Below are 27,780 nucleotides of genomic sequence, written 5' to 3'. Positions count from 1 at the left end.
GTTCTCATTCTACCATTCTACTCTCTCATGGGCTCTATACAAATCTCTGTACAAACGCTTACAACTGCTTTTCAAACGGCAATAAACAATAATGCGGATCAACAGTGATGAAGTCGAAGTGTGACTGTGGACTAATACAATTATGAAACGTTAGATCATGGAGGCATTAGATTAGATGTGGAGAAATGGATAGAGCATATATAGCCAACCACTTAGCCACTATGATGGGGACAGCAATGCCATTACAATCTTAAAAGACCAAGCAAAATGTTGCCTCGTGAATATCTACCAATTCAGAACCTGTGCCCATTATAAAGAATCTTTCCTCAAGAGCTGTTTCAAGTTTCCTGATTGGTCTCCTTATTATCTTGTCCTTTCAATCCAATTCCTTCGTCCACCTCTATCCAACGAAGAGAACGGAATGTATTATTTTCTCTCTGTCGTTCTGTTCTCTATCAGACGGGACAAACTGTCAATCTAGGGGTTGACGTAAGCAGGGTTTAGGCAGAGGGACTACGAGAGTCTACCTCTTGCATTTTAAGAAATTAAAGGGGAGGCAGCAATGGAATGGAGACTCAAGTTATGGAGTTTCTACCGCTGTGTAATGCACTTTTGGATCAATAAACAATTGCAAATTGTTATAGTCAGCAAAAACGTGGTTGTAAAATACTAAGTTAAGATGGCATCCAATGACCTATACTATTCTGTGAGTTGGTCGCCCATCAATATGTCTGATGTAATGGTGTGCGGTATTGAGTTGTTATTCCCAAACCAACCTGCTCTACACGCATGCAAGGTGAACAGTATACCGCACCAACATAGGCATTAGCAACCATTGAAATACAAGTACAAAATAAATAAATAAATAATAAAATCGTGAATCTGCTAAGAAAAGGCTTGGCATGGTAGTGTCGCACAGCAGCTGAGGGTGTGCCTTAATTACCACAATCAGTGTAATGATAACTAATTAGCCAATTCAAATGAGTTCCTGTAATTTAAAGTCTATCATTGAGATGAACTATTAGAGTCATCATTACCGTAAAGGTTGCTGTTGTCATTTCTAAAATGTAATCTAAGCGCCATCTCTAGCAGATGCAGCAGTGTTGGCCGATGAGATTTTTCCACATCATTTAAATAAACAGCTAATTACACTGAAACTAATTGATTTAGCACAACGGAATTATGGGACGTACCAACAGGGGACAAAGGACACTGACAGACAATCAAACCTAGACTGAATGTTCAATTTTATTTAACACATGGAGATCAAAGATAAATAAATAAAAGTCAAACTCATTTTAAAGCCTCACTTCAAGTGCTTATCGGGTAAACATTTTTGTGGCACTGATTTCTATCTCTTCTATCGACCTCTGCCCTACGTAGATGGTAAACAGTATATAATATTTAACAGTCGTGTTGGAGCAACTAAAGGCTTTATAACGATCTCATTCATTATTCAGAGGCGTTCGTATCAGATGGCTCAGCTGAAAGAGAGAGAGATGGGCTGTTTACTAAGACTTGTGACAACAACACGCTGCCTCTCCACGGTCACCATCAAGCCTCTCAATGAGGAGATTGGACCCACAACATAGATACACTTGGTAAGCGACACTTGTGACACGTACACAGACCATACACCTCCCATTACGGTTAGGAGCTTATGATCTGTAATGCATTGACGAGTAGAAGTGGAATTAAAAGGTGTGAACAAACAGTCATCATATTGTCTAGTGGAGGTATTAGTAGGGGCTGTATCGGATAGGAGAGGTCAGTAGGTTTACAGGTAAATATCATTATGCCCTTAAGGTTGGATTAATATAGAGAATGATCATAACATTTCAAGAAGATCTATGAAGATGTAAATAGACAAGAAAGTACGTCAAGCAAGAAGTTAATTACCATGTAATTCATAACATTCTCAATCCGTTAAATAATATGGCATACATACATTATATGCCACTGTACATCTTTAAATACGGCGAGAAATATCAGATCTTAGAGGTTAAACAATAAAAACATTTACAGAGAGCATACACAATATCAAATGTTAAACCCGTCTTGAGAATCCTTTACCTTGTTATAACCAGTCCCAGTGCAGCCTGGTGAGTGGAGACTATTGTGTGTCTTAGCACTGCTATCTGACTCTCTGGGAGATATTGTTCATGTCTGTCAGTACCATTGTTCTGTAACTGCGCTCCAGACCCTCCATGTACTCAAGGTAATTACTCACTCTGAAGCCTTGGATGGGTTCCTCCTGATGGAAATCAAGGGGAGAGAAGAGAACACAACAACTCTGGTTAGGCTCCTAGTCCAGAGCTTTATGAGCTGTGTGTGCGTGTGTGTGTGGTAAGGAGGGTGGCATAGCAATATACAACCAACAACAACGTGGACTTAACAACCTGTAATAGCGCAGCCAGTATGTGGTATGACCTAATTTGTAAGGACAACTTAACAACCCCAATTGGATCAAGGCCAAAATGCTAGGGACAAGAAGATAACATTTAATTTGGTCATTTGTACTGTCGGCAATTTACTTTAAGGTATTATAATTACTCTGAGTGACACATCCTTTATGGTGATTCTCAAGTTCACAGACAATGAAAATGAAAAACACTCGGTGTGCAGTGCAAGTGTATTCTGTTTGCTACCTACAGAACACAGCACCCAAAGGGCAGGTTCACATTTATTGTCATGAATCTGGACCTGGAGGCAACTATGCAGAGTGGTCACTAGCTAGCACAGTCCCAAAATCTTAAAATCTGATTTAAACCGAACCTTAACCATACTGCTAAGCCTAATCTGAACGCCTTCAATTAAGATCAAAAAGCACATTTTATTTTCATTACTTTTTCATGAACAACCCTGATCAAACAAGTGCAAAGCTAATTTCACATTCTTAAATTCATGCTTTAAATGATGTAGAGAGGTACAGGTACGAGGTCTTTGTGTCTGAGTACATTGCCAGACATAAGATAGACCTGTTATCTGCAGTATGTTCAGGAGTACATTCACTTAATCACCCTGTCAAAACATGAGAGTGCCGTGATGATAAATGTGAGATTAGCATGAAGAACATCCTACATCCTGTTTCTTTCTCTGTAGACGCCAATCTTTGTATGAAAATCCATCAAAATGACCAATGCAATTTCCCTTTATCACTTGTCACCCAGAAAAGAGCTGTAAACACCGTCAAACATGTGGAAATAGTGAACAGATAAGAAGTCATACAGCAAGAAGGTATACCAACTGTACCGCAGCCTTGATCTTATTGTTACCGTGAGAGAGAAGTAAGTAGGGGAAGAAGTGGACATGTTGGAAGGCACTTTAGAAAATGTTTCGGAGCAGTTCTTTGGGTGATAAAACCTATGGCAGCATTGTGTAATGACAGGCATCTTCTTTAGAATTTTCACAAAGAAAGGCTTTATTTTCAGTTTTTCCATGTAACATCTGAGTCACTGACGATGCTTTTTCACTTTGTGTCTTCCACCGCATCAGGCTGCAGACTGACATCAAGAACAATTGTAACAAGTCATTTCCATTTCAATGTTTTATTGACATGAAATATAGACTCAGAAGGTGTAGATACGTGAAAACCCAACAAACCCATCCGAAGTCCGGCTTAAACCCTTCTACTATTACTCAAAGTGTGAACCTCAATGAGCATATACAAGATGGCATGTTTCAAACTTTCCAAGTTGAACCGAGGACAGTGAAGAGACTGCGTAAGTGTGTTTCTGTCAAGCTGTATTTGCTACAAAAATGCATGCTACAATTCACCACAAGTATATCTCCAGATACAGCCATAACATGATCTTTTATTCAAACTACTGTCAGAGGCTGTTGATGGAGCGTGGACTCTGCTGTTATCTGCTGAAGATCCGATTCACTAACCCCAGGTAGACAAACAGACTCACCTTGAGGAAGACCTGCAGGTCCTGGGTCTGTGTGTGCTGCAGGATGTCCTGCTGCAGGTGTTTCAGCACAGCCACACACATGTACACCTGGTAGTCCGGCCCCATCACCACACAGGTGGACACGTAGTGGCAGATCTCAGACCAGTCCAGGTAGTTCCAGAAACACTGGCCTAGCCACTGCACACACATCTGGAAAAACATCCGCCCACACATTAAATCAATTATATTAAGAATGTAAACCATAAAATTAGATGGTTGAAGTGATGAAAATAAAGGGCTATGCTTTAAAAAAAAATCTAATGAAAAGAGTATTAAGGCTTTGAGGCAATAGCTTTGTGGAGCATGCAGGGTGGTTGTAAGTCGACCATGTGCTTTAATAACTGGGGTTACATGAAAAATAACTGGACAGTCTGACTGACCATAATAAACTGACTTAACACTCTACCTAGGATACTGAAGCACACAGTGGACAAGAGGTAAAAAAAAAAAAAAAAAAAATTCAAATAACTTCACAGGTCTTCATTGTAAAGGGTAACACTGTTTCCCATGCTTGTTCAATGAACCATAAACCATTAATGAACATGTACCTGTGGAACAGTCGTTAAGACACTAACAGCTTACAGTCGGTAGGCAATTAAGGTCACAGTTATGAAAACTTGGGACACTAAAGAGGCCTTTCTACTGACTCTGAAAAACACCAAAAGAAAGATGCCCAGGGTCCCTGCTCATCTGTGTGAACGTGCCTTAGGCATGCTGCAAGGAGGCATGAGGAGTGCAGATGTGGCCAGGGCAATAAATTGCAATGTCCGTACTGGGAGACACCTAAGACAGCGCTGGAGGTTCCGTCATGGTCTGGGGCGGTGTGTCACAGCATCATCGGACTGAGCTTGTTGTCATTGCAGGCAATCTCAACACTGTGGGTTACAGGGAAGACATCCTCCTACATCATGTGGTACTCTTCCTGCAGGCTCATCCTGACATGACCCTCCAGCATGACAATGCCACCAGCCATACTGCTCATTCTGTGCATGATTTCCTGCAAGACAGGAATGTCAGTGTTCTGCCATGGCCGGCGAAGAGCCCGCATCTCAATCCCATTGAGCACGTCTGGGACCTGTTGGATCGGAGGGTGAGGGATAGGGCCAATCCCCCCAGAAATGTCCAGGAACTTGCAGGTGCCTTGGTGGAAGACTGGGGTAACATCTCACAGCAAGAACTGGCAAATTTGGTGCAGCTGGTGGTCACACCAGATACTGGCTGTTACTTTGATTTTGACCCCCCCTTTGTTCAAGGACACATTATTCCATTTATGTTAGTCACATGTCTGTGGAACTTGTTCAGTTTATGTCTTAGTTGTTGAATCTTATGTTCATACAAATATTTACACACGTTAAGTTTGCTGAAAATAAACGCAGTTGACAGTGAGAGGACGTTTTGTTTTTTGCTGAGTTTATTTTCAATGCATAATGGATTACTATCAAGCTCATATAATGCACCAATAAAAACAATGACAAATCCTAATTGGTTTTCCTGTCAGAATTACCAGTACACTGGACACCCTTTACAGTTCTTTCTAACTGGGCCTCTAAGAGCATGTTGAGAATGCATTGTCTTCTCAAGTTATTTTCAATGACCGTATTTTGAAGGGTTAGAAAGAAGTGAATTCAACTTGAACTATTCAGTCAGACAGAGCTAACTCAAGTCCCAGCCTGTTCTGCTAGGCCCTCCACCTCTGCCCACCAACTCACACTGCAATTTACTCCATATGTTTACATTCTCTGAATATCTTTCCTAGCAACTTCAAAGGATGTGGCGTAGCTGCAGCTGGAATTTTAACGAGGCACCCAGGAGCACAATAATATCTTGCCATTCTTGATGGAGGAATGAATCTGACCTTCATCCGATGGTCAGATTCATGATGTGATTCCTGATTTGTCATATTTTCAAAACTCAACTTATTAGGGTATATTTTCATTTATGGCAAAGAATATACTGGATTTATATATAGAGCTGTGATTGGGAAACTGGGAGGAAGTGCATTCAATAGTTTCCACCCAATGACTTTGACTTAAAAGCTATATTATAAACTTTTTTTTATTGTGAGAGACTCTTTGGCTTATAGTCCCTGTTGACACACATTACGTCTGAGATGACAGTCCGCCTGAAACACTGAGCCAAAAGGAGATGAGATCAAAAGGAAGATTTTTCAAGGTGAACTCTTTGTTTGAGGATGAAAGTTGACGTCAAGGGAATCAACTGTGGCAAGTCGAACAACAGAGGGATTCCGCAGCCTCAGTTCTGAACTTTTATATGGAGAATAAGTACTACTGTCACCTTGAGGAAAACGTATTATGCCGGTTCATGAAAACTCATTTTCCATCCCATTTTCATGGTCATAAACATGGTCAAAATAGTCCCTTAGGGTGTCCATTTCATTATAATACCACCCTGACGAGTGAAACATTTGGACGAGTGAAAGGACGGAAGGTGATATACCTGGGAGGGAGTAAAACCGGACATCCTGAAGGCAGAGAAAACTAGAGGAACTTCAGTCTTCAGCAGCATCTCGACATAGTGTGCTGTGCATGAGTAGACCGGATGGATGCTAGACTGAGCAATCTCCATGGGCAGGTGAACCTAAAAGGCGAAGAGAAGTTCAGATTTACAATGCATAAGCCAAGCTCTGTAGGTCAATAGCTAAACTTGCCAAATGTGAACGCCAAATGCCACACAAACAGCAGACAGCGGATTGGTCTGATTTTCACTCCTCAATTTCCTCCAAACAGAATTGCCAGAGCCCAATGCTTTCGGAGAACGCAGTGTGTGTGCGTGCGTGTATGTGTTTCACTGGGTACACTGTGTGAATTTGCTACTATCACTTAATCACTTGTCCCTCTGTTCTTCTAGGTATTGACAGCATCGGCCGCATAAAATTTACAGAGGATTGTGCCGCCACTGTTTAGTAATTCTCCCTCATCTGCGACATGGTGTGCTTACTCCCATCTGTCTGCATACATCCTGATTTGCATGCACTGCTGTTCGGATGGCAGAGCCATGAAGATTTGTAATCAGTTGTACAAACGCTTCCACCATTTCCGAGACATATTCTTACTGCTGAAGCACTATTAACAGCTGAGTATTCAACGTCATCAGCAGCCAGAGATGGCTGTTTCCAAATGTAAGTGGGGACATTGATAATGACTATTCCAGCATAATCTTATCATATCCACCATTTCCCTCAAGAAAACACGCAGTATTAAGAATCCCTAGTCTACACAGATACAAACGATAACATAACTCAAACGTGTATGATTTGGCTTGTGGTGCATAAATTGGGTGAGAATATTTAGCATTAAAATGCAACTCTAAAATGCATCTTTCCAATGTATGGCCATACAAATGACAGTATTTCATAAGAATCCAATTTTGCAGCAGGATTCATTACACGCTCCCACCAAATGAAATACGTGTTTATCTCCTTACATACTTTTAACCGTCCTCTTCCTTGACTACTTCCAGAGCTGCCTGAAAATAGAAGGCAGGGAGAAACAGAGGGAGAGAGCAGGGGGAGAAAAGAGCTATGCTCTATCTGTCAGACTGGAGGCAACTTAGTATTCAGTCCCTTCCTGGAAGAACGAGGGGTGGGCTGCTGGACTCACCGATCCGTGGAGCCTGGCGGGCCAGAGGAAGGCTGATGTGAGCAGGGTGGAGAGGTGGAGGAGGAGGCGGAGTGCTCTCTCCATGTCTCCAGCCATGATGAGGAACACGGTGGAGACGAACCAGTCATGACCGGGGTAGGCTCCCTGCAGAGTGTCTGGTGGAGGGGAGTTATGGAGAGGCTTTGACAGAGTGCAACATCTGGGCCTGTCTGACTGGACATCACCAGGGCCACTCTAAAACCACACCTAGAGCACCATAGGTCAGTCTCAGCAGGCAGGAGAGGGGTTAAAGATTGAGGGGCCCGAGGCTGGATGCAGTGAGCCTCCTCAATGTGATTGACAGACACATACTGTAGGGGAGTGGACAATGATGATGATAAACATAGACGTATGAATCTGAATTTAAAACAGAGCATAGTCATATGAGAGGCTCTTATCAGGGAATAAAGAGAGGAATCTCAGCAGAACTTCAAGTATCATTCAATTGAGAAAAATGTAAGTTTCTGAAAGCCTCTTGAGGGTTCATGTTGCGTCCTTGAAAAAAGCAGGTGTAAAATATATTTTCTTCCTTCTGAGAGAAAACAATAGATATCACTTCACTGACTCTGGAATAGTCAGCGGATGCTTAGTCAGTCCCATTGTGATTCGTATGGTTGTCAACATAGCTGATAAGGATACAAAGCTCCGACGTGAGTTTGGCTCTCTGTTGAGATAGGAGCTCTTGGCAATGCTTCATCAAAAGACAGAGGTCCTGCTCAGAGTTATCCCTCAGTAAGTTCAGATGTCTCCCATACCTACAAACAAACAGACACAAATTCAAACATTCAGGATCCTACTGTAGATCACACTTTGACTCATCTATCTAACAAATTATGTGGTGTTCAATCAGAACAATTAGGTTTAATAGAAGGATAATTAGCCTAAATTAGCCTTTTCTTAACGCTCATCTCTCATTAGCATATTGCCCAAAGAGTATGCAATATCTCATTTGAGTTCATAGAATGCTGACCTATTGTTCTAGAATGTCTCTGCAATAGTGCTGATCACCACATCATCCTGTAATAATCGTTTTTTTTGTTATCTTTATTGGCCGTTGAGTACCTGCCCTCTCTGAGAAAATGGCTGGTGCTTACTGGGGAGATTGGAACAAAGCTGGGAGGTTCAGACTTTGAGGATGCAGATGGCGTTACCTGAGAGAAGCCCGAATCCCCAGCTGGTCCACAGACGACAGGCTGCCAGTCTTTATGCCGCTCCCCGACGCTATAAAACAGGCAATAAAGGAACTGGAAATTACCAGGGGTTTACTCACTAGCGCTCCCCAGCCATCAATAAAAATGTCAATTCAATGACTGTGGCAAAGCAAAGCGACTGTGCCTTTGACAAAGCTTGCTCATTTGGCGAAATGACTCAAACCCTAATCTCGCATCAAGTGATACATTGCAGAGATGATCAGACGAGCGTTCTGTATTCATCATAGAAACCAACGCATGCTTTAATTGAGAAAATGGCCTTGATGAGAGTGAAGTAAACCTGCAGCTCTGTGGAAACTACTCTTCCCTCTTTATTAATATCAGTGCCACTCCCTGATTGAAATGACTATCTAATGGAGATGAATGGCTTCTCTCTCCCGTCTGCCATTGTTTCTTCTTGATAGATGAGGCCCCTGAGAAAGGCCTGGGAGTGAGGTGAAGGAACTCCAGCAAATTATTCTCCACCACATAATGGCAGCCCCTCGACATGAGCAAATCTGCGAGCCTGTTGTTAATGTCAATCACAAGCCATGACAGGAGAGGGGAAGAGAGCTAAACCGCACAGGCTATGACAACTGCTCCCCTGATGGACCATTTGGTGAAAGGAATAACTTCTGGGAGGTAAGGACAAAAGGGGAAAACAGGACATTGGAGTGTGTGTGTGCATGTGTGTCTGAGGGGGAGATGGAGAGTGTGAGAGAGAAATGGTTTTCTTGACTTTTCAAGTTTCTTTAGACTTTTTCTACGATTCACCCTCCTTTGTGAGCTACAGTACAGCCCAAGAGTTGCAGCTCAGCTCTAATGAGCATGTCTCGCACAAAGAGACTCCAGTGTGTGTTTGAGTTAAGCAAGCGAAGCAGAGAAAGAACACTTCAAATCAAAATCAAATGTAATTTGTCACATGCGCCAAATACAACAGGAGTAGACTTCACAGTGAAATGCTTACTTTACAGTGTAGAGTTAAAAAGTAAGACACATATTTGCTAAATAAAAAAGGAAATAGTAACGCAATAAAAACAATAACGAGGCTGTATACAAGGAGTACTACTACCGACTCAATGGGCAGGGTTACGAGGTAGTTGAGGTATGTACATGTGGGTAGGGGGTAAAAGTGACAGGGCAATCAGGATATATCATAGACAGAGTAGCAGCAGAGTGTGTGAAAGTGTCTATCTGTGAGTGTGTGTGTATGGCATCAATATGCATGTGTGTATGTGTGTTTTGTGTGTGTGAGCGTATGTAGTGTGAGTGTGTGGGTATAGTTTAGTGAGTGTGCATTCAGTCAGTGCAATGGAGTCAGTGCAAAATAACTAAGATAAATAAATTATATTAAAGGGTCAATGTAAATAGTCCTGGTTTGTCATTTGATTAACTGTTCATCAGTCTTATGGCTAGGAGCTGTTCAGGTGCCTTTTGGTCACAGACTTGGAGCTCTGGTACCGCTTGCCATGTGGTAGCAGAGAGAAGAGTCTATGACTTGGGTGGCTTGAGTATTTTTAGGGCCTTCCTCTGACACTGCCTGGTATAAAAGTCCTGAATAGCAGGGAGTTTGGCCCCAGTGATGTACTGGGCCGTACTCACTACCCTCTGTAGCCCCTTGCGGTCAAATGCCGAGCAGTTGCCATACCAAGCTGTAATGCAGCCAGTCAAGATGCTCTCAGTGGTGCAGCTGTAGAACTTTCTGAGGATCTGTGGGCCCATGCCAAATCTTTTCAGGGGGAGGGGTGATGTTGTGCCCTCTTCACGAATGTGTTGGTGTGTTTGGACCATAATAGGTCCTTAGTGATGTGGACACTGAGGAACTTCTCGACCCACTCTACTTCAGCCCCGTCGACGTGAATGGGGGCGTATCGGCACTCCGTTTCCTGTAGTCCACAATAAGCTTCTTTATCTTGCTGACGTTGAGGGAGAGGTTGTTGTCCTGGCACTACACTGCCAAGTCTCTGACCTCCTCCCGATAGGCTGTCTCATTGTCGTCGGTGATCAAGCCTACCACCGTCGCGTTGTCGGCAAACTTTATGATGGTGTTGGAGTCGTGTGCGGCAACGCAGTCCTGGGTGAACAGGGATTACAGGAGGGAACTGAGCATGCACCCATTAGGGACCCCTGTGTTGAGGGTCAGCGTGGCAGATATGTTGTTGCCTACCCTAACCATCTGGTGGCGGCCCGTCAGGAAGTCCAGGATCCAGTTGCAGAGGGAGGTGTTCAGTCCTAGGTTCCTGAGCTTAGTGATGAGCTTGGAGGGCACTATGGTGTTGAACACTGAGTTGTAGTCAATGAACAGCATTCTCACATAGGTGTTCCTTTAAAACAGGTGGGAAAGGGCAGTGTGGAGTGCAATAGAGATTGTGTCATCTGTGGATCTGTTGGGGCGGTATGCGAATTGGAGCGGGTCTGCAATGATGGTGTTGATGTGAGCCATGACCAGCCTTTCAAAGCATTTCATGGCTACAGATGTGAGTGCTATGAGGTGGTAGTTATTTAGACAGGTTACCTTGGCATTCTTAGGCACCGGGACTATGGTGGTTTGCTTGAAACATGTAGTTCAGGGCTGCCCAACCCTCTTCCTGGAGATCTACTGTCCTGTGGGTTTTCAGTCCAAACCTCTTCCTGGAGATCAACTGTCCTGTAGGTTTCAGTCCAAACCTCTTCCTGGAGATCTACTGTCCTGTAGGTTTTCAGTCCAAACCTCTTCCTGGAGATCTACTGTCCTGTAGGTTTTCAGTCCAACCCTAATTTAGCATATCTGATTCAGCTAGTTAAGGTCATGTTGAGCAGCTAATTAGAATCCGGTGTGTTAATTTAGGGTTGGACTGAGAACCCACAAGACGATAGATCTCCAGGAAGGGGGTTGGGCAGTCCTGATGTAGGTATTACAGACGGGGTCAGAGAGATGTTGAAAATGTCAGTGAAGACACTTGCCAGCAGGTGCGCATGCTTTGAGTACTCGCCCTGGTAATCCCTCTGGGCCTGCGGCCTTGTGAATGTTAACCTGTTAAAAGCACTTAAAATTCTCTCACATCGGCTACAGAGAGTGTGATCATACAGTCGTCAGGGGACAGCATGGTTCAGTGTTTCTTGCCTTGAAGTGAGCATAGAAGGAATTCAGCTTATCTGGTCGGCTCACATCACTGGGCAACTCTCAGCTGGGTTTCCCTTTGTAATCTGTGATAGTTTGCAAGCCCTGCCACATTCATGGTATTGATCAGGACTAAAACTCAGAGGGCTCAATGAGAAACACTGACGCACCTCTGCATGTTACCAAGTCAACCATATACTATTAGACATTTTTTAACAGAATTCTACAGGAACACATAACGGAACATATATAAGGGAAGGGGTCTCAAACAATGATAAAGGTAGGTTAGCCTAGGTTTGAGGAAACACTAAAACTAAGCTCCAAGAAAACATGAAAATAAAGATTTCAAATCAGCACCAAAGCTTTAGAAATGACAGACCATCATTGACTGGTCTAAAGTTATTAGCTAGCTCCCATTAATAGATAATGGGCAGTGAGGTCTCATTGGACCCTGAAAATGTTGATGTGTGTTGATAGCATAATGAGGCTAAAAGAACACCAAAGCACTGAGGATCCTTTGAGCTTCAAGGGAAAGTTAGTTAAATAACTAGTGATGAGATAGAGAGAATGAGCTCACTGAACAGTAAATAACCTGCCTTTGGATTTCTGGACAAAGAGCCAGATGTCATGATGGAGCACATTGCATGAGATAAATAATACATGGGAAATGATTATAACACTAGGGGAAAAAAACTATATTTGAGTTGGATTTAAAATGTTCCATTCTATATGAGTGGCGGATGGATGCTGATTTGTCCTGACATTAGATATCCACATACATTTGAAGTCGGAAGTTTACAAACACCTTAGCCAAATACATTTAAATTCAGTTTTTCACAATTCCTGAAATTTAATCCAAGTAAGAATTCCCTGTTTTAGGTCAGTTAGGATCACCACTTTATTTTAAGAATGTCAAATGTCAGAATAATAGTAGAGAGAATGATTAATTTCAGCTTTTATTTCTTTCATCACATTCCCAGTGGGTCAGAAGTTTACATACACTCAATTAGTATATGGTAGCATTGCCTTTAAATTGTTTAACTTGGGTCAAACATTTCGGGTAGTCTTCCACAAGCTTCCCACAATAAGTTTGGTGAATTTTGGCCCATTCCTCCTGACAGAGCTGGTGTAACTGAGTCAGGTTTGTAGGCCTCCTTGCTTGCACACACCTTTTCAGTTCTTCCCACAAATGTTTTATGGGATTGAGGTCAGGACTTTGTGATGGACACTCCAATACCTTGACTTTGTTGTCCTTAAGCCATTTTGCCAAAACGTTGGAAGTCTGCTTGGGGTCATTGTCCCTTTGGAAGACCCATTTGCGACCAAGCTTTAACTTCCTGACTAATGTCTTGAGATGTTGCTTCAATATATCCACATAATTTTCCTACCTCATTATGCCATCTATTCTGTGAAGTGCACCAGTCCCTCCTGCAGCAAAGCACCCCCACAACATGATGCTGCCACCCCCGTGCTTCACGGTTGGGATGGTGTTCTTCGGCTTGCAAGCCTCCCCCTTTTTCCTCCAAACATATTATGGCCAAACAGTTCTATTTTTGTTTTATCAGACCAGAGGACATTTCTCCAAAAAGTACGATCTTTGTCCCCATGTGCAGTTGCAAACCGTAGTCTGGCTTTTTTTATGGCAGTTTTGGAGCAGTGACCTCTTCCTTGCTGAGAGGCCTTTCAGGTTATGTCGATATAGGACTTGTTTTACTGTGGATATAGATACATTTGTACCTGTTTCCTCCCACATCTTCACAAGGTCCCTTGCTGTTGTTCTGGGATTGATTTGCACTTTTCGCATCAAAGTACATTCATCTCTAGGAGACAGAACGCGTCCCCTTCCAGAGCGGACGGCTGCGTGGTCCCATGGTGTTTATACTTGCATACTATTGTTTGTACAGATGAACGTGGTACCTTCAGGCATTTGGAAATTGCTCCCAAGGATGAACCAGAATTGTGGAGGTCTACATTTGTTTTTCTGAGGTCTTAGCTGATTTCTCTTGATTTTCCCATGATGTCAAGCAAAGAAGCACTGAGTTTGAAGGTAGGCCTTGAAATACATCCACAGGTACACCTCCAATTGACTGAAATTATGTCAATTACCCTATCAATTAGCCTATCATCCTTCTAACCCACTGGAATTATGATACAGTGAATTAGTGAAAAGTGAAATAATCTGTCTGTAAACAATTGTTGTAAAAATTACTTGTGTCGTGCACAAAGTGGATGTCCTTACCGACTTGGCAAAACCATAGTTTGTTAACATGAAATTTGTGGAGTGGTTGAAAAACGAGTTTTAATGACTCCAACCTCAGTGTATGTAAACTTCCGACTACAACTGTAAATGAGGGACTCATCACTAATTAAAACAGTTAATTATAGATAACAAAACTGCGAATGTGACACCGATAGCAGCATTTTATCATTTGCTCTTTACTTTTGATTGACAAATGTGTCACCACTGGGAAAGCTTCAAGGCAAATTCCACAAAAATGCAAGATGAATCACTCACTCACTATGCCACACTGACCTATGTAGTCCGCAGGTGGGAAGAAACGTTCTGATGGCAAAGCAGAAAGGTACGACACAGCCTTCTCCAGTAGATCAGCCAGGACTGGGGGCGGATACAGGAAACACATAGTGGGTTTTGGGAACATCACAGATGCCTTTGAAAAAGCCATCTCTCTTCAATGATACATCATGCAAGTACAAATTGAGCTGCTTTTACTGTACACACAGCCGGGAAAATAGGAAGGTAATCAAGCGTCTTGTTTATCTAATATATGAAGAGAGGAAGCTCTATGTAGACAATTTTTTATAATTTAAGCTACATCAAAGGCCCTCGTCCTGGGCGCTTCTTTGTCTCTGAATTAAATAAGAAATCATGAAGTCTCTTACTCTGCACTCCGTGATCCCTTCACAAGAAATAATTCAAAATGTAACTACTTTCAGAGGAAGCAATTGAACACACAATGAATCATGACGGTTTCAATGATTAGCAACCAATGAATGACACGAACACCCTCAGAGACCGCAACAGTTGACACATGACAAGTATGGTCAATTACAAGTACAGTAAATGAAAATCTTATGTGGGAAAGATAGTAATCTTAACAAATTGGTCATTGATACACTTGCAGTTATATGGAGAGAGCTATTGGTTCTTCATTATCTAGTTGTCAGAACACTCAATATGGGTCTATCATTTCATTCACTGACAAATTGATCATCCACTGACAAACTGATCGTCCATTTATTCATGGGAACTTAAAACGGACTATCAAATGTTAACATACTGTGTCTTCCGTCTGTGGTTTGAATAGAAAACAGATGACTTATAACCCAACAGAACTATCGTTCTCAAATACAGTGTGTAATTGATTAATTGTGTAAGTGTGTATTGATTGTAGCATATCATGTAATGACAAGAACTTTGAAATATTGATTCAGAGTTTTTATTGATCAACTATTCAGGGTCAGAAGTCTAGGTGAGTTTTTTCCCTTCTGACCATGTGACCTGACCAGGAATATCTCTGTATCGTATCTCGGGCCCAGAGGTGTTCCTGGTTAGACCATGTTGTCTAGAAAAAACGTATTGCCCTACACATAACATCATTGTATATCACCCACCGTTCCCTGAGACAATGTTGGACTTGGTGGTCATGACTTTGCAGTACTGTCTCCTACAGGTATCCATCCAGCTCCCATCCCTCTCCGTGTTCTTGGTGGAGGACAGGAAGGCACTTATCTCACAGTCTACAGACAAAACAAAAAGACATTGCTCACTCCGACTACCAAATGCATTAATTCACATTCTTATTAACTTCCAGGAGAGACTTTTGCCTCTATTATGCAATCAGAGATATCTTTTCTTTCTTGACCCTGACCTTTTAAACAACACTGACATACAGTTGAAGTCAGAAGTTTACATACACCTTAGCCAAATACATTTAAACTCAGTTTTTCACAATCCCTGACAATGTATAATGTAATATTTACCCTGTTTACCCCGGGTAGTCTTTGGAAGATTCAGTATGTAATATTTACCCTGTTTACCCCGGGTTGTCTTTGGAAGATTCAGTATGTAATGCTTACCCTGTTTACCCCGGGTTGTCTTTGGAAGATTCAGTATGTAATATTTACCCTGTTTACCCCGGGTTGTCTTTGGAAGATTCAGTATGTAATGCTTACCCTGTTTACCCCGGGTTGTCTTTGGAAGATTCAGTATGTAATATTTACCCTGTTTACCCGGGTTATCTTTGGAAGATTCAGTATGTAATGCTTACCCTGTTTACCCGGGTTGTCTTTGGAAGATTCAGTATGTAATATTTACCCTGTTTACCCCGGGTTGTCTTTGGAAGATTCAGTATGTAATATTTACCCTGTTTACCCCGGGTTATCTTTGGAAGATTCAGTATGTAATATTTACCCTGTTTACCCCGGGTTATCTTTGGAAGATTCAGTATGTAATATTTACCCTGTTTACCCCGGGTTGTCTTTGGAAGATTCAGTATGTAATGCTTACCCTGTTTACCCCGGGTTGTCTTTGGAAGATTCAGTATATAATACTTGGGCAGAGGGTATGATGAAAACATCGGCCATGGATAAGGGTCAGTGCCCTAAAAAAGATAAATAATCATTATGTTAAAATGTATGTGATCTCTCTGTTTACAAACTCCTACAAGCTTACGTATCTCATATTATTGACACGCCTAATACAAATATGGTGTATTACTGATTGTCTGTAGATGCAATGTAATAAGTGAAATCTGAGCTATTCCACATGTAAAGATTTAGAATATAAATCACATATGAACCATGGTTTACTTTTCAGATTCAGTGTACTCTAAATGTTAATGGAGTTTTGTTTGCTAATCCTTATCATCTTGTCTGTGCTATTTACATTCATTGAAGACATGGTGCTATTGAAAGCCTGTCTTTCCAGGTCACGGAAGATCACAGCATCCCTGGAACAGGTTACCATGATGAACCTTTTGTATGCAGATGATAGCACTTAAGTGTAACACACAGTTCTGGAAAACCATTCCTTCAGTCATCAGGACTGACCTTCTGGAGGACCCTAAGGGGAAGTCTCCTCTCCGATGGTCCTCCAATCACACTCATACGCACCAGGATGTGGTTCCTCTCCACAGATAGACCATCAATGATGAAATCTCTGAGAGAGGAGAGGGGTGAAGGAAAGATGGGAGGAGAAATCTCCACTTCACAAATAAAACTAGCGTGCATGCAGATACATTTATTTTGTGACCCGACAATATGGAGCATTTCAATTCATGAACAATTGCAATATCCATTAAGGAGGCATTCAAAACACCCTTTTGGAAATTGCCTTTTGTTTACACTTGTTTACACTTTACACTTTATTTCCAAGGCAAATGATCCATTTTTTATTTTGTTGTGATTAACCTCTAACGGTGGAACTAAAGCCTGCCATACCACTATGAGGCACAGGAAAACAAAACCCTTTTCAAATACCCTTCACCGGACGATGGATCGGTGATGTTGTCCTTCTGACATTGCAGCAACATGTCGGAAATGTTGTACTGTGACTCCAGAAGAAGGAGGGAGTCTAGGTTGCAGCACATCACACTAAGTAATCTGAAAGTACACCAAAATACATAGATAAACACATTTTTACTTCTCAAGGACATAGAATTACAGATCGTACAGACGTAATTGTTTTAAAATGACTCAGCCACAACCAAATGTTGCTCTGACAACCCATTGGGTGCTTGCTCTGACAACCCATTGGGTGCTTGCTCTGACAACCCATTGGGTCTAGCTGCCTACTGCTTACACACCTACAACGGACAGCATGTTGTCTTTTTCCCAGGTCTTATGAAAGCTATCATTTGTTTCTGCTTGCCTGCCTTATTGCCTTGTATATTAACAGACTCCGCAGAGGACCAAGCCAGAGGGCTTTGCATAATAGGGAGAAAGAATCCCTAACTGAGTTGTGGAAATAGATTTCAACATTAATGCAGCAGTTGTGAGAGTAATAAATCATGAAAGCGGATGCAGGAGCAATGTGACGGAGACATTGTGTACTTTTGGAGAACATAGTTGGGAAATAAAACAGGCAGGTGGAAGTGGGCAGTAAAATATGACAACCTTGGGTTATATTGTTAAGTGACAGAGATGTCCCTCTCTAATGGCTATAATGAAGGGATTTCCTACCTAGCAGTCAGTTCATATCAGCCTGGTCCTTTTATAGTGACAGTGACACAATCCTACTGAACAGGATTTGGGCAGCAAACACAGCATACTGTACTGAAGCTGCACTCAACCAAAATGGTTCTTCCATTGCAGCCTGCTCTTTAACTCAAGACCAAAACAATCTTGGGACCCTCAGAGCAATTCTAGATATAATTCTTTCAACACAGACACCAAACTGCAGGAATGCAAGTTCTTGTAAACAGGAAAAAATATCCAGTCCTTGAGCAGAAATAATCCCACCAGTCAAATCATTAACTACAAGTGAAAGATTGTGTAGAAGCCAGCCAGGAGGCAGTAAACATTATAAATGCTTGTTCTGCATTCAGGGAGTAAGGAGCTCCATCTTTGTTCATATCATTACAGGCTCTGATAAGGAGTGCAGCGTGAGGGCAATTCATTATCATTATTTTAAGCATGAAAAATGGGAGCCAACGTGTTACTGAGACACTTGTGAAATGAACACTGAATAAACCGTTCAAGCAAATTACACAGCCACAGCGTTTTGTCAACAGGAAGCCATCCTCTTCAAAAACAAGAGTCTCCTAATTGATACATTTTGCATATTTGGTGGAGCTGAGTGGGGCCCTCCTAAGAGAATGTAGCTCAGGCTCTTTCATCTGCAGTTTCCGCCACGCTCCCTGAAACACCAACACTGACTTGCCCTCCTTCTGACTGGGGCGGACATCGCTAAGGATTCACTTAGACTTCAAAACCAGTGTGTGTCCCTCTGGCAGAAAAATACAGAACATTCAAAACAGCAGAGAGAAAATAAGTCTAAAGTAGTGAAAAATTCAGGGGCAATGTGTTAAAAAAACAATAAGGTGTTTGTAAGAGAACAATCTAGAGACAGCCCTTTGAGATGAGGTACACAGGGATGTGATCTGGTTTAAGCAAGGAGAGGTGTGAGTTGTGGCTGTGATAGAGCATTCTGTCAAAGCAAGATGATTCATTTCTGTGCTGCTGTCAACTGTCATCATGCCCTCAGTGTGATGGGCACCTTCAGTCATTCAGTTTGACGTCGATCGGAAGACAGAATGGCTTTGGTGAGTTCTGAAGGCTGTCCGTTTCCCAACTCATCCTTCATTGTTTAGCATGCAGGTCAACATCTAACCTATATCTACAGTTCTTTTCAAGATGAGGATGTTGTGTTCAGTTCCAAGGACAATTAGCGTGGAGAAACCCTAAAAAACAGTGGGTGAGCTAACACCCAGTCAAGCCTGAGTAAGGCAGCTTGGAAGTGGAACAAAAAATACTTTCCTCATTTCCAAGAGCTACTTCCATGCCAGAGAATAAATACAGCCCCTCAGCATTGAGAAATGGTTATCAGGTGGTCTGTACTCACATTGCTGTGCATTATTTATCCACTCTTCCTCCACTAGAAAACTGGTTTACTCACCCATAAACACATAGCAGCTGCTACATCTACACTGTGCTGTGCTGTCAGAGACTAGACATGTCTAGACTGTCCTATGGACACCGTACACGTCACTCTGACAGGTCCTCCCTGTGATATCCTGCCAGCCAGTCCAGTGACACACAGGCGGCTGTGACAGTTGTTGGGTGAAATGAGGACGTGAGGAGGGACAGTGGCTCAGTAATGATGACCTCTCCTCAGAGAGACAGAGAGTGAGGCATAGGTCATCCAGTGACAAGTCTATAACCACTAGAAGTGTGTAAAAGTGAAAGAACCAGCCAGCAGTGTTAACACTGAGGCAGCCTGGTGTTTGTTTGAAGTCAATGTGGAATACATTGCCCTTTCTAATCCATATACATCACTAGGTTGATGGAAGATTATTTTCCGAAGAGTTCACAAAAGATGTGAGCGATATAAACAAAACAAAACATGTTTAGAATGAAAAAAATGACTTATCAAAAATAGGAATATCCTTTGTGGTAGCTTTAACAGTTATGGGGTCTAATCTGTAGCAAATGATTTAGTGTTATATTAATTTGCTTTCTCTGTGTCTAAAATAGTGACTCAGTAACACAGCCTTAATTCAACTAAGAAAACAGACGAGTCAATTCTGAGAAAAGCTCTTTTTATACCGTGGAATAATTCAGACAGTCGATGTCGCATAAAAATAGCATAAAGCAAAGAGTCAATCTCATATTGATCAGGCCAATCAGATGATAAACCACACAATGCATGCACTGCTGTGCCTTTGTGCTCCCACCACCCATTCATTCTGAAAGAAAGGTCGGAGAACAGTATTGATCTTACCTCAGGCCAAACGTGTGAGATTGCTCGTAGTTGAACAGTGAATGAATTTTCACATCTGAGTTCACAGCAATCAGCCTATCAATCAAATCCTGTGGCAAAGAGGTACAACACAGAGTGAAAATGCTGAAAAGGTTGTGATGATGTGAAAGGTTGATAATTACATTTCTACCTACATCCTGGTCGTGTGCAGTAGTTATTGATTGGGCTATGTCTGTAGAAGTACACATGTAGGACTATGTTACAATAGCCACGTTTGCACACAACCTATGTAAGTGTGGCCTCCTATGGCAAAACCTGGAACTGCAACCACATTAAAAAGTTCTACCAGAGACAGAAGAGGAAGCGACACACCCCACTCCCTCATTTTTTTCTGGTTACATTACATTCAATAAACTAAGCAGACCAGACCCAGCTGCTACTGCATTGGTGTCTATGAGACAACCACCCCGTTAAGCAGACCGGAACTGACCATTGTTTTCCAATGGTAAATGGCCCGAGTGAACAATCTTAATTTATTCACCTTTTGGTACTACCTTATCTTTGACATTGTCTGCATATTCTTATATTTCACATTTTCAAATATCTGAAGCAAATACATTTTATTTATGGGTAGCATAATCCGAACAAACTGATGTTAAAACCATATCCAACTTAGGAAACAGATACAAGTGTATGTCAAGTCCAGCATTCTCCTGGTAGGGTGTGAGGGTCGGGACTGACTGTAATGGATGTGGGCATCTCCCTTAGGTTGTACTCAGCCTTGTTGGGCAGAGGCTGCTGTCCCAGGAGCTCCCACACAGCATGGGGGGAGGACAGCAGGTTGACCAAGGACAGGAACAACTGGGGGGAAGGGAAGGGGTCAAAACTATCATACATCATACAGTCATACAGTCATACATCATTTGGTTGTTCTGAATAGCTAAGGTCAAGATGAAATGAGTTTGGGTTTATGACAAGGTTGGGGTGCAGCAATTCTTGTTGTTTCTTTCCTACATTCTATTTATTCAAAGAGCTTTTTTTGTTGCTGAAAATGGAACTTGGAACGTTATAAGTCTAAAGATCTATACTGCATTTCAATAAGAAAGGATCAAAGGGATGACAATTACATTCACATGTTCTCCAGACAGTGTGTATTGCGGAGGTGTATCAGAGGACTGACATATTGCTAGATCATCTCAAACTGATGAACACCAACTGTGAATACCTGAGTAGATTACTTCCTGTAGATTGGTGAATATAAAAGACCGTATTGAAATAAAACATCTGAAAACAAGAGCTAGGCTATTATCTGTTAGATCCCGTTATATAATTTAGGGGATAAATGGCAGCAAAACAAAAACATAATTGTCTTTCTTGTCATTCTGGTTCCTATCCTGTCTGAATATGTATATAGACCTACCACTCAACCTTTGACCCACCCACCATGAATAGCTAACAGAACAGGGCCCACAGTCATAACACCAATGTCAATCAGAGCACTGCTCACTAAAATAAACCATCCATCCTGTTCATGAGCACTCTCTGTAGTAAGTCCTCTCTCTGACCTGATGACCAAGAAAGGCTGACTGTGAATACCAAGGTTGAGTTGTCCTGCTGATAATCCTCAGGAGGCTGCATGAGGAAACCAAGGACGTTGAAGCACACGGCACTGTAAGGATCTGAGCAAAATAAATGTACCTTCAGACAGCTCCTGTCAATGGGGTCCATGGGGGTGGACATGGGGTGAACGACCCTCACATCCTCTCTCCCACACTCCAGGACCGACCATATCTCCACCACTAAGGCCTGCACAAAACCTGCCAGGACATACTGAGGGGTAACTCATGTGTTAACACTGTATAACAATATGCTCTGTTTTACTGGTAGTATTACTGTACCAGAACTGTGTAAAGCCACCACACCGGGGGCTGTTGCTGCTACCTGTGTTACCATCACACCGTAGCCAAACTTCTCACATCGGCTGACCTGGAGGAAAGCGTTTTCACAGATTTGAGAATAGCCCATGATTGCTATTAGCCAAAAGCTATTTACTATCTTGCATAATCAAAAAAGTGTATGTGTGTGCATGTCTTTGTGTGAAGAATATTAGTTTATTCTGAAAATGGGAACACATTAGTTAGGCCAGAGGCATGGTTCTATCCTCTGGGTTATCGAAATAAATACACTGTATTTCTGTTAATTGATTTGATGTAAATCACTAGCTCAAACAGTTGATCGAAAATAAAAATGAAAGTAAAACAACAAGTGGAAAACGCAAGAAAGACCTACAGAATTTAAGCCTCAGATATAGTGGATGAATCAAAGTAATGAGCTACTACAGATAGGACTAAAATCTGAAATGCAAGATTTAAAACATGTATAAATGTAAATACAAAGTGATTTCATGTGTAAAGATTCTTAACTAATTACAAAACAATGGCGCAAATGAAAAATAGATTAGCTTAATTACAATCTGGAGCAAAATGTGTGCAAAACAAGGAAGGTAATTAGGAAGTGCATGTTAACAATTCTAGTCAATTAAATCAGCAGGGAATTGTGCCCACGTTTGCAGTACATGATTTATACATTGGGCAGTAAGGCTACATAAAAATACATTAATACTTCAAATTCAGTGTAGAGGTACGCACAGTTGAAGTCAGAAGTTTACATACACTTAGGTTGGCGTCATTAAAACTCCACAAATTTCTTGTTAACAAACTAGTTTTGGCAAGTCGGTTAGGACATCTACTTTGTGCATGACACAAGTCATTTTTCCAACAATTGTTTACAGACAGATTATTTCACTTATAATTCACTGTATCACAATTCCAGTGGGTCAGAACACACTAAGTTGACTGTGCCTTTAAACAGCTTGGAAAATTCCAGAAAATGATGTCATGGCTTTAGAAGCTTCTGATAGGCTAATTGACATCATTTGAGTCAATTGGAGGAGTACCAGTGGATGTATTTCAAGGCCGACCTTCAAACTCAGAGCCTCTTTGCTTGACATGGAAAAATCAAAAGAAATCATCATTGGGAGCAATTTACAAATGCCTGAAGGTACCACGTTCATCTGTACAAACAATAGTACGCAAGTATAAACTCCATGGGACCACGCAGCCATCATACCGCTCAGGAAGGAGACGCGTTATGTCTCCTAGAGATGAATGTAATTCGGTGCGAAAACTGCAAATCAATCCCCAAAGGACCTTGTGAAGATGCGGGAGGAAACAGGTACAAAAGTATCTATATCCACAGTATAACGAGTCCTATATCGACATAACCTGAAAGGCCACTCAGCCATGAAGAAGCCACCGCTCCAAAACTGCCATAAAAAAGCAAAACTACGGTTTTCAACTGCACATGAGGACAAAGATCGTACTTTTAGGAGAAATGTCCTCTGGTTTGATGAAACAAAAATAGAACTGTTTGGTCATAATGACCATCGTTATGTTTGGAGGAAAAAGGGGGAGGCTTGCAAGCCGAAGAACACCATCCCAACCGTGAAGCACGGGGGTGGCAGCATCATGTTGTGGGGGTGCATTGCTGCAGGAGGGACTGGTTCACTTCACAAAATATGGCATCATGAGGCAGGAAAATTACCCAACTTATTGTGAGAAGTTTGTGGAAGGCTATCTGAAATGTTTGACCCAAGTTAAACAATTTAAAGGCAATACTACCAAATACTAATTGAGTGTATGTATACTTCTGACCCACTGTGAATGTGGAAATAAAAGCTGAAATAAATAATTCTTCCTACTCTTATTCTGACATTTCACAATCTTAAAATAAAGTGGTCATCATAACTGACCTAACACAGGGAATTTTTACTAGGATTAAATGTCAGGAATTGTGAAAAACTGAGTTTAAATAAAGTTGGCTAAGGTGTATGTAAACTTCCGACTTCAACTGTATACTATATATAGCTGGGCGTTATAAATACTAAGTAGGGTAGTGGACTCAATTTAGCCTATTCATCCCCACCATGGTGTTTTCTCTCCATACCTGTAGTTTCTTGGTAAACCTGGAGAACATGTAGGTGACACACTCATTGATGGCTCCAGTCTGCTGGAGGAGCAGCAGGCCTTTCGGTGTGGCAGCGAAGTTCAGCAGGTTGTCCAGCAAAGTCTCCTCCCAAACCACTCTGTGTGAACAGACAGCAGAAGGAATGATTGATGGGAAGACTCATTATTTTCCATCTTATTTATCCTTCCTAACAACATGCTAGAGGGGTGACTGAAAATAAAATCACAACATAATTATTATAGATGCTGTTTGCCTGCAGGGGGTGACACAAAGAAACTTACACATTCTGCAGCTCCTGAGAGGACGTGCCAGGGATGGCTCCGGGAACCGGGGTGGGAATTCTTTCTGACAGGGAGCTTGTCTGTGAGAGAGAAAAGAAACCTTCAGCTTGAGCCTTTGTTTTTCTCCCCTGAACCCGTACACTGAACTTCAATAATGAGGAGTTCAGCAGTCATGTTAGAGGCTCTGCATCTCATTCCTCCAGTCTTTATACCTTCCTCCATAGAGGCACAGGGCTCACAGGGATCCATTATTAGCAGTGTAGAAAGTTCTCTGTCTCCTGTAGCTGCCTGCCTGATACGCAACACCCATCACAAAACAATGGCCTTAGACAATATGGTTTTGTTTAAACTTTCATGAAATTTGGCTCGTGGAGGTGCTATTGTGAAGGCAAAGTTTTGTTCTGGGGTTTGTGAGGGTAGTTGACAAGCTCTAATTGAGAATTGGTTAACACTCGCAAGGCCGCCAGACGGAACACCAGGACGCGTTCTCAAAGCATGCACAGACCAGCTGGCAAGTGTGTAATCCCAACATGTTTCAAGCTGACCACCATTGTCTCTGTTCCCAAGAATTCCAAGGTAACCTGCCTAAATGACTATCGCCCCGTAGCACTCACAGCTGTCATTATGAAGTGCTTTGAAAGGCTGGTCATGAGACACATCAACACCATCATCCCAGACACCCTGGACCCAGTCCAATTAGCATACCGCCCAGCAGATCCACAGGTGACACAATCTCAGTTGCACTTCACACTGCCCTCTCCCACCTGGACAATAGGGGAAATAACTATTTGAAAATGCTGTTCATAAAATACAGCTCAGCGTTCAACATCATTGTCCATCACCAAGCTGTGGACCCTGGGACTGAACACCACCCTCTGTAACTGTTCGGTGGTGAGGGTAGGCAACAACACTTCCGCCACGCTGACCCTCAACACGGGGGACCCTCAAGGGTGTACTCCCTGTTCACCCTCAACTGTGTAGCCACCCACGACTCCAACACCATTATCAAGTATGCTGACGACACTTCGGTGGTAGGCCTGATCACCGACGACGATGAGACAGCCTACAGGGAGGGGTCAGATATGTCATGGGCCCAAAGATCCTCAAAAAGTCGCACCATGGAGAGCATCTTGACTGGTTGCATCACCGCTTGTTTTGGCAAATGCACCACCCTCGACCGCAAAGCGCTACAGAGGGTGGTGCGGACAGCTGCCATTCAGGACGTGCCAGAGGAAGGCCATAAAAATTGCTGAAGTCTCCAGCCACAGACTGTTCACTCAGCTACCGACCAACAGGCTCCGAGACCATTTCTACCCCCAAGCCATAAGACAGCTAAATAGCTACCTAATGGTTACCTGGACTACATGCACTGACCCTCTCTTGCACTGACTCTATGCGCACTCACAAGACTACACACACACACACACACACACACACACACACACACACACACACACACACACACACACACACACACACACACACACACACACACACACACACACAACTACACTGATACACTCACAGAAAACCCACACACATACACTACATACACACACACACGCTTACCTTCGACACACATACACACACGCATATGGACACAACATCAAGACACATTCACACACACTTTTACTCTCATCATATACTGACGCTACTCTGTTCTTTAGTTTACTCTTATCATTATCTATCCTGATGCCTAGTCTCTTTACCCTGCCTTCATGTAGATAAAGTACAGTGTCTACCTCATACATCTCTCTGCACATTGATCTGGTAATTGTACTCCCTGTATATTGCTCCATTCTTGTGTATTTTATTCCCCTTGTATTACTATTTTTCTTTTTATTATAAATCTCTGCATCATTGGAAGGGCTCGTAAGAAAGCATTTCATGGTCAAGCCTACACCTGTTGTATTCGGGGCATGTGACAAATACAATTTTGTTCAATTTTTAAGACACCACGGATGCTGGAGGTTTACAGATCAACAAAATACAGCTTGTCCATCATAACGTATGGTTTTCGGTAACCTCCAGCATCCTTGGTCATTTAATGACTCCAAATATTTTATAGGACTGCAGGAACTTTAACTTTCTGACATTTGACTCAATAGGTAAAATAGTATTTTTCTGATGTCTTCCCCCCACCAAGTACAATAGTTAATACTGTATTTCACATGTTATGTTTATGAGAACATTTTAGGAGGGTGGAGTTTGGTATCTGAATGTGGGATAAGAATTACTTAGAATTCCTATTGATAAAGGCGTAGACAATGGCTCATAAAAGCAAACAGCATATCATACCTGCTTGCTGGCAAATGAGTAATCAAACTAGTAAAACTGCTGATGCACTGGGAGTGTCTTAGGATAAGTTAAAGATCTTGCTTATGTAACCATATATATATCTACAAACTGTCGAAAGCGTTCCACAGGGATGCTTGCCCATGTTGACTACAATGCTTCCCACCGTTGTGTCAAGTTGGCTGGATGTCTTTCGGGTGGTGGACCATTCGTGAAACACACGGGACACTTTTGAGTGTGAAAATCCCAGCAGCGTGGCAGTTCTTGACTCACTCAAATGGGAGCGCCAGGCACCTACTACCATAACCCATTCTATGGCACTTAAATATTTAGTCTTGACAATTCACCCTCTGAATGACACATACACACAATCCATGTCTCAATTGTCTCAAGGCTTAAAAATCCTTCTTTAACCTGCCTTCTCCCCTTCATCTATACTGATTGAAGTGGATTTAACAGGTGACATCAATAAGGGATCATATATTTCACCTGAATTCACCTGGTCAGTCTATGGCATGGAAAGAGCAGATGTCCTTAATGTTTTGTACACTCAGTGTTTAATGGCTCAACACAAGTTGAGTCTCAGTGATACATCTCAGTGGAAGTACTTTTGTCCCAATACTTTTGGTCCCCTAAAACGGTGGGACTACTACAGTGGTTCTCCCTTTAAACGTTTTGAGCTTATGCCGTGACCATTTGTGGTAGATGGTGGCAGATTGTGGTAAATTGCATCATTCTGGCAACAACGGCTGACATTTAAAAAACGTGCCATAGAATTCTGCGGCAACCCGCAAGCTGTGCTGCAGTACGCAGCAACTTTTAAAGGAAGAACCACT

At 42.1% G+C, this 27,780-nt stretch overlaps 1 protein-coding gene across 6 annotated transcripts in view; it reads right to left on the bottom strand.

The window, feature by feature from the left end:
• Positions 1-1,230: 1,230 nt before the first annotated feature.
• tbc1d32 (TBC1 domain family, member 32) overlaps positions 1,231-27,780 on the bottom strand; it is a 39,099-nt gene continuing 12,549 nt past the window's right edge. For 3 of the 6 annotated variants that reach the window (XM_064990957.1, XM_064990958.1, XM_064990956.1), the window contains 17 exons: positions 24,650-24,729; positions 24,348-24,486; positions 22,241-22,328; positions 22,041-22,159; positions 21,084-21,203; positions 20,364-20,452; positions 17,402-17,524; positions 16,973-17,081; positions 16,431-16,524; positions 15,536-15,661; positions 14,418-14,519; positions 8,764-8,833; positions 8,252-8,367; positions 7,574-7,728; positions 6,411-6,551; positions 3,915-4,103; positions 1,231-2,254 (listed from right to left, as the gene is read on the bottom strand). In XM_064990957.1, the coding sequence (XP_064847029.1) occupies positions 2,135-2,254; positions 3,915-4,103; positions 6,411-6,551; positions 7,574-7,728; positions 8,252-8,367; positions 8,764-8,833; positions 14,418-14,519; positions 15,536-15,661; positions 16,431-16,524; positions 16,973-17,081; positions 17,402-17,524; positions 20,364-20,452; positions 21,084-21,203; positions 22,041-22,159; positions 22,241-22,328; positions 24,348-24,486; positions 24,650-24,729 (1,980 nt within the window). In that variant the 3' untranslated portion in view covers positions 1,231-2,134. Of the gene's footprint in view, positions 2,255-3,914; positions 4,104-6,410; positions 6,552-7,573; positions 7,729-8,251; positions 8,368-8,763; positions 8,834-14,417; positions 14,520-15,535; positions 15,662-16,430; positions 16,525-16,972; positions 17,082-17,401; positions 17,525-20,363; positions 20,453-21,083; positions 21,204-22,040; positions 22,160-22,240; positions 22,329-24,347; positions 24,487-24,649; positions 24,730-27,780 lie in introns of those variants that run through there. The other 3 variants (XR_010458230.1, XM_064990959.1, XR_010458231.1) reach the window with 3 other exon arrangements.

The sequence above is a fragment of the Oncorhynchus masou genome, chromosome 16, assembly GCF_036934945.1.
Source record: "Oncorhynchus masou masou isolate Uvic2021 chromosome 16, UVic_Omas_1.1, whole genome shotgun sequence".
Lineage (NCBI taxonomy): Eukaryota > Metazoa > Chordata > Actinopteri > Salmoniformes > Salmonidae > Oncorhynchus > Oncorhynchus masou.
Note: the sequence above shows the minus strand (reverse complement) of the source record. Positions and strands in the feature narration are given on the sequence as shown.